Here is an 8,340-nt window from a genome sequence, read left to right as displayed (position 1 = left end):
AGAAAGGAAGAATTTACTTTGATTTCAACGTACTATAGCAAGATTTGAACCTAAAAGTCAGCTCTTGTAGTTCACGATAAACACATTTAGCCCTTTTCATCAAAGAGCCAGTAAGATTATCCTAATTCTTGTTATGTAATGTGCTGCAACTGTCACAATGGATTCATTTGTAAAAATGAGTGCGTGCAAAATGACACTGATGTGATGAGTTCACATGAAAAGAACATTCTGTTTTGCTGAAGAAACAGTTATTAGGTTTTTAAGAAGCTAATGCTACCCACCAGTGTTCAGGCTCTCGAGGCGCAGGGGCAGTCCAGACTGGGCCAGTGCAATGAGCTTCAGTGCAATGTAGAACTGACTCCGGCCAAAATGGCCCAGACGTGTGGCCCCGCAAAGCTCAGTAATCTAAGATAAATGGAAACAGAACTGTCAATCAGATAAACTGACATTGAGTGGACTGTTTAAACCTGTATGAGGATACAAATAAACAGTCTGAAGAGTGTTGGTAACTAGTTGAGATCTGCCCTTGACTACATATTACACATATTATATATTGACATAGTAGAAAAAAAAAACTATCAATTTAATGTCTATTGTCAACTGTCCAGACAGCAACACTGTTCAAAATATCTTATTTTTTGAGGACATTGATATATGTTTGGAAAAAATTAGGGAAGACAAAATAATGAAATGTATATTTTTGTATATTAACCCTAAATATTAAATTAAATAATGGTAAGGCTTGGGGCTGCACAATTTATTGTTTCACGATGGATATCGCAATGTGATTATTGAGAACATACGCAATGTTGAGTCTGGAAAATAATTAGTCATCTACATGTGTGTTTTTAAGCCTGTGACTGTGTGTTGATTTATTTAGTATTTATAGGCATAATAAATTGTGGATAATTCAAATTATTTATACAACAAAAACTACACAACGTAATTTTACATATTTGATTATTCAAATACTGTATAACTGAATACTGTGAATAATAAAACACTGTTTATTTCAATAGCATCTTTTTCCTTATTGTATTTATGTAAGCTTTAGATTGATTAATATATTTTATGCCCTACAAAAAACTCCCAATCCAACTAATATTATAATTTTTTTTCCAAATAAAAAGATTTAAGTCATCTGGTGTCATTGGAATCTTATTGCAATATATGTACAGAACATCGCAATGTTAGATTTTTCAAATACCGTGCAGCCCTAGTAAGAGTTATAAATATGTTTATTTCTGGACGAACTACCCTCATTTATCTACCATATCTACAAAGCAAAGGTGTACATACAATAACATAAACTAAAAATAATATTAAGCACAAATAAATCCACAATGAAAAAATACTGCATAAAGCACTGAGGTGGCATTAAACTGAAATGATACTGAGCACAGGAAGACAAAATCTGTAATCTCAACTACTTTAAGAAACAAAAAGTTAAAACAACAAAAGCACAATCTAACTGAACCATCTATAGGGCTGTACGATATTGGAAAAATCTGACATTAACATATTTTGTTTTGCTGCAATTTATATTGTGATGTGAATATTACTTCATCAGATGATCTGAATAGCTCTATTTGGAAAGATTTCATTCATTTAGATTGGCTGGGTGTAAATAAAGAGTGCTTTATGGTTTTCTAGAAAGTCTAATGGTAATCAAGTACAAAAAGTGAACAAACAAACAAAATAGCATGGTCATTGCATAAATACTTTTTAAATTAATAACATCTTTATCTTTTACTCTTCAATAAATTATGCAATCCTAATAAATATCCTAATAATTTACAAGCATATACAAACGCGACAGATCAAAAATAAAATTGAAATAAACAGTTATTTAGGGTTTTGTGGGGAGTTCATACATAAATTAGAAAAATCAAATGTAAAATAACTTGGTCATCATTGCATAAATAATAAAAACATATGTATCTTTATCTTTTACTCTTTATATATTATTGTATTTTAAATTATATATTGTTTAACCCTGATTAAAAGGCATAAAAACACAACATTTAATGTAGCATTTAATAAACAAATACAATATGTAAGAAAGGGGTCTATGCCATCTATTGGCTCCCTGTAAAACAATACCAGAGAAAATGGCAAATATAATGGCAGCATGAAACACAAACCAACTTTAAAAGGAAAAAAAGACAGAATTTTTTAAATCAAGTTGGCACACTGAGCAAAATTCCAAAATACTTAATCAACACAATCATGCAAGATTAAACCACAGGACAAAAACATTGTTTGTATTTCACTTATCTTCAACCAAATGCCCTTGATGACCCCTGTCAATTACTTTAGAATTGCTGATCAATAAATCCGTTGCTCAGACACAATAAACAAAACAACTTTTCAAGAAACTTTGGACACTGATTTAGAAGCAACTTTCTTATGCCGACTAGAGCAACAGTGTTCATCATCAGCACCCTTCAGTGCTGAAACAAAATACCTCTCTATGGCACATCAAGAATAATCAAGCATAAAAAGAAGCTTTACAGTATTAAACCTTCAGAGAAGAATGTGGACAACAATCTAATGAACTGCTGTAATCTGCATTAATATGACTGATTTCTCAAACACACTCCTGGCTCAAAATGAAGCGGTGGTGGCATTCCGATCATGACAATTTTCCTATTGAGGTAAAGTTGGTTTTATATTTGCACATTCTTTCAGTGACAATTTCTGAAACGCTCCCTATATTGTTTACTATGGTACTTTGAATTTTCGGTCAGAAATCGATTGCACACATGACTTCAAAACAACATTAAGAGTATTTATTTGACAGTGAACAATATTGTACTTTGATAGACAATAGCTGTTTACATCCAAAAATGCGAATGAACTTTATGCGCAAAACTGGATTATCGCATAAAAGACATGTGAATAAAGCAGCTTTCCATCCAACGAGTCAAAGCGAACAAAATCGTCACTTCCTGATTAACTGGCGCCAAATATCAACAGTAAAAACTGAATTTGCTGCAGTAGGAGAAGCTGCATCAATCTTTTCTTTATAATCACTTGTGCCTCAGAAAGCAGTCCTGACATGCAGTGAACGCGCGGTGGCGTTTGAAGGTGTCAGACGCAGAGCACACACACTCTAGATTCTGGAGGTCATTTATATTATAATTACACTAATACTTAAACGGTAAGGCGTTTTGTAATAACCAAAACAACATTTCAAATGTTTTACAGTGTGGTCAGCCTGACGGTTTGTCCATTTACACACATTTTTATCAACACACATCTCTTTTAACAAAATCACATGAACTTTTGTTAATGCGCATGCTGGAGTTTGTGCGGTAAAAGTGTTTCCATCACAGTTTATGCGCATCTTTTCTTATCGAATAAAAAGTTTATCCTACTCAGTTATGCGCATATGTTTTTTATATACATTTTAAAATTTTATGCGCATCATGGAGTTTCAAACAACATATTTTTATGCGCATATTCAAAATGCGCATAAAAATAGGTGGATGGGAACATAGCTATTGGCTGCTAATATGACTTCAATATTTATTTGCAAAGAATACTTTTCCAAAATTATAAAAATTATTTTAAGGAGAAAGTTTGAATGTGCGAAAATAAAACCAAATCTACCTCAATTTTTGCTATTAGGAAAAAAACACATTTTGCAGGATTCTTATAATCTTATTAAGTAAAACATTATCTTATTTTAAAAAGTATAACGTTAAATGTGATTAAATGCATGACCAGTGCTTGAGCATCCCTTGGGGACTGTTGTTATTCAGTTATTCATATTGTAATAATGTGAATGTGGACGTCTCGGATATTATGGTCACTTCAAAATACTGTGAATAACTATTTATTATTGAAACGTTTATAGTGCCTTTTATTAATATTCAGGTTGTTGTATTTGTGGTTGTTTTTTACAGTACCAAATGACATTCATTCATTCATTCATTTTCTTGCCGGCTTAGTCCCTTTATTAATCTGGGGTCGCCACAGCGGAATGAACCACCAACATATCCAGCAAGTTTTTACGCCATTGAAAATTCTGTGTATATTCATAGGTTTTATGTTCGTAAACTCTGTAAAGTAAGGTTACACATCATTTAATTCAACTAGTCAGTGTAATGACAACTAAAGGAAGCATTTAAAAACATTGGATGATGTTCATTTCAAAGGTAGTGACTATACATTAAAATCGAAAGTTCATGTTAATAAATGGATTTAAACGATTCAGTTGTATTTTAAAACAAATAGTTTATTTTAACACATAACTATGGTATGGTTATTTCTTACAGTTGATTTGAATGTATTAACTGATGTTAACTAATAAGACTTCATTGGAAAGAGCACTATTATTCTTTTGCAATTGAATTGGATGGAAACCTTTGTTTACTCTGACAGGGTTCACAGGTTTCATCAAGTCAAATATAAAACGTTTTATTCAATTCAATTTATCTTTATTTCTATAGTGTTTTTACAATGTAGATTGTGCCAAAGCAGCTTAACATAGAAGTTCTAGCGGATTGAAATTGAAACCGTGTCAGTCCAGTTCACTTTAGGTTCAGACCATTATGAGAGCATTATGAATGAAATTTCAGACTTACAAGAAAATACAGTTTACAAGACTAAACGCTAAGGATTGTTTTCTAAGAGCCCAGTTAAAACATAAAAATAAATGTTATTGTAGGAAGATAATTAAAACATATGTTATTAAATAGAAATAGAGTTGGTAAACCGAGTTAATAAATAAGAGTTATTAAATAAAATTTTGTAAAAACTTTTATTGAGATGAAACGTTAGTGATTTGAATGTGTTGGTACGATTGTGTAGCTTTACATGGACATAGGAAAAACCTGTTTAAAAAGATTTAGGACACAATATTTCAGTGAATTTAGGATACTTTAAAGCATAAAACTTTCATTTTGAAATTTAAGACATTAAAACTTTTTAGGACCCTGCATGCACATCCCCTGTCTGAACATAGAAAATACTTAAAAGTACTAGACATGAGCCGGTGCAAGATTCTGACGGTATGATAACCTTGGATAAAAATACCCTGGTTTAACGGTATTGTGATTACAGCTGTAAAATATGTTCTTTTGAAAAGTCTGGGTAAAAAAACTAAAACTTTTAACCTTTGAAAACAATATATTTTACTTTGAGAAACATTTAAAATATTTTGGAACAGTAAACGTGTATTACAGAAAATTTGAGTTTTTAAAACCCTGACCTTTCCAAGCTGCGGTATACCTTGAAAACGATTATCATCCCATGCCTACAAAGCATTTTTACTTATTACACCCTATAAAATAGATTAGTGTTTAATCATAACAATAAAACACAGACAGAAGCCTAATTAAAATTTTAAATATGTTTTTATTTATTTTATTTTGTTATAAAAATGTGTTTATTCCTTTGATGACAAAGGTTAAATTTCCTTAAGAAATCATTCAACCATGCCGATTTTGTGTTCAAGCAGCAAATCTTATTATAATCAAACTACGGCCAAGCTGTACATTTTCAGTACAAATTGTAAAACAGTTGTGATTCGTTGAGAACATTAAAATGAACAGTAGTTACATTGTTTTGTATGTAACACTGTCTGTTTTAAGAACCATCAACCATGAAAAGAAGCTTGACTGTTGTAACCCATCATATAAAATGGTCAATGTCTGTTACTTGAATCAACAAGTCTGAGTGAGGTCTGCACATCATATGCACAACACCACCACACATTATTGCTTGTTTGCTTTGATACACATTTCTAAAGTCATTGAGCATGTACACATCTCATGACAAAAGCAGAAAATTACTATTTATGCTTCTATTCAAAAGGAAGCAGGCACAAATAATAAATCTACAGCCTTGCACAACAGGAAGCAAAGTTTAACCCTACTGATGCATCATCACCCTTCTTCACCCGTGCAACTCAGCAACAATCAGACTGATTCATCAACCGGTCTAAACACTCTTCTTGACATCGCCCATAATAATCCACCAGAGTTCCTGGCATTTCTGAACTGATCAGCTCAAGCTATTATTTCAACTTGTTTATGTGTACAAACACACACATACATACATAGATCTGCTGACTAATGCACAAGTTATATGCTTGAATGAGATGCAATGAACACACACTAGTAACGTTACCTGAAGGACCACTTCGTTTGAGAGCTGGGCCGCCCGGAAGAGCTCCAGAACTTTGCCATTGGAAGCCACTTTTTTGGCGTTGTCCACATCGCAGGAGAGGAAGAGTTCAGAGTAATATTTCTGCTCGACATCGCTCAGTGTTAAACTCTCCATCGTGGCATCAAACCCTCAGCTGGTGGCTGGTTTTCTTCGCCTTATCGGGCCAGTGTCGAGCCTTGCGGTGGACGAGCAAGACGAGAAACTAGCAAAACACAAACGAGCTCCTTCCGTGAAACGGACGGACTCGAAAGAGGATGTTTCGGGGTGCTTTGTTGTTGTTTTTATGTACCGTTAGTCGCTGTCTTTGCTCTTGTCTTTTGGCCCTCGCAAAGTCAACCAAACTAATAGGGGCTTGAACGTCGGAATTCGGCGGTAACGGCGTCGAGAGCGGGTTCCGCCGTCGCGCGGGCTCTTTAGGAGGCGGGTACGGCCGTCGGCGGGGCGGTGGAGCTCGTGAGGCCGCTGGGTGATGTTAGGAAGAAAGTTTCGGGCTCTTTGGGCTGCTTCCCTCTGCAGACAGCGCCGCCATTCCTGGACCCCGTGACGTCATGGCCGAGGCGCGGAGGACCCGGATGAAGTGTGGCGTCACAGATGTGCCGTCAGCGACTGTTTATCAAATCTGCTTTTTCATACATGTAAAAGCCTGTAAAGTGCTTTGAAATAGTTTATTTTGTTCAATGAATGTTGTTAATGTGTTGGTAATAATACAAAATAAGAAGTCTGATATTTTATTTTTATCGAATTAACTATTTAATTTGACTAATTGTTATTATTAAATTAGATTGCAACAAAATGTTCATGAAGATATGCACCTGTATAAATGTGGTTTGTTTAACCCTAAAACTGACAACATATCCTGCGAGATCCAATTGATAAAATCCTAAATAAATTAAATAGCCTATTTAAAAATGATTATGTTATTATTAATATTATTATTATTAATATTTAGGTTTTCATTTTCCACTCCTATTTAAAAATTTATTTTGAATGTGCTTTATACTTAGGTTCAAATTACCTTAAAATTCCATGAAATTATTATTATTATCATTATTATTATTTTGCTTTTCATTTTCCACTCCAATTTAAGGGTGAATGAAAATAAAAAGGCATGGGGTAAACACAATTTCATTTAAACCATACTTACGAATAAGATAATATATACCTATACTGCACCCTGTATCATATTTATGCTTTTCATACCTTATGCATTTTATATATCTGTATCTGCATATATAATAGGTTTGCTTGAAAATATAAAAAAAATATTTGAAAAGTTTTAGGGCTATTGGTTAAATATATTATTTACTTTATACTGTAATATGTAGGTTCATTCATTAATTTTCCTTCATCTTAGTCCTTTTACTCATCAGGGGTCGCCACAGCGGAATGAACCGTCAACTTATCCACCATATGTTTTACGCAGCGGATGCCCTCCCAACTGCAACCTATCACTGGGAAACGCCCATACACTCTCACATTCACACACATACACTTTGAACAATTTAGATTACAATAAAAATTAATATTATTATTTTGCTTTTCATCTTCCACTCTTATTTAAGGGTTAATGAAAAGAAATACAAATACTTTTAAACCATATAACTTACGAATAAGATTATAAAGGCTTATAATGCACCCTACATATTTTCATGCCTTTTGCCTTTTATATGCAAGTGTGTGTCTGTGTGTGTGTGTGTGTGTGTGTGTGTGTGTGTGTGTGTGTGTGTGTGTGTGTGTGTGTGTGTGTGTGTGTGTGTGTGTGTGTGTGTGTGTGTGTGTGTGTGTGTGTGTGTGTGTGTGTGTGTGTGTGTGTGTGTGTTTTGCATGACACAAACAGGCCTACTTTATATACAATTTAAGAACTGACCCACGACAAGTCAGTTTAGGCACCATTGAAACTTTGAAACTTTTGGTGGTTTAGACTCTTAAACTTTGCAATGATCTTTCTATTTTTATTTTTTATAATCTGTAGCTGCATACAAAATAGCAGGGTTTCTGCAGGTTTCACCAAGTTCATTTTAAAAGTTTTTAAGAAATTCGTAAAATTATTATGAATGAAAATTTAGACTCATACAGGGCTAAACGCTAAGGAGTTTTTTGATTGGCCCAGATGTAATGCCCTATCAAAAAAAAAAATATATATATATATATATAGATATATAT

The 8,340-nt window shown here is 33.5% G+C and overlaps 1 protein-coding gene across 8 annotated transcripts in view; it reads right to left on the bottom strand.

The window, feature by feature from the left end:
• reps1 (RALBP1 associated Eps domain containing 1) overlaps window positions 1-6,764 on the bottom strand; it is a 36,445-nt gene extending 29,681 nt beyond the window's left edge. For 7 of the 8 annotated variants that reach the window (XR_015517819.1, XR_015517820.1, XR_015517821.1 and 4 more), the window contains exons 1-2: window positions 6,139-6,764; window positions 282-405 (exon numbers count right to left, since the gene is read on the bottom strand). Coding sequence is in view for 4 of the 8 variants with exons in the window: in XM_087297472.1 (XP_087153598.1) it covers window positions 282-405; window positions 6,139-6,291 (277 nt within the window). In the remaining 4 variants the exon portion in view is untranslated. 8 annotated transcript variants of the gene reach the window in all.
• Window positions 6,765-8,340: the final 1,576 nt, after the last annotated feature.

This window comes from Danio rerio, chromosome 20 (assembly GCF_052040795.2).
Source record: "Danio rerio strain M-AB ecotype USA chromosome 20, GRCz13ab, whole genome shotgun sequence".
Lineage (NCBI taxonomy): Eukaryota > Metazoa > Chordata > Actinopteri > Cypriniformes > Danionidae > Danio > Danio rerio.
Note: the sequence above shows the minus strand (reverse complement) of the source record. Positions and strands in the feature narration are given on the sequence as shown.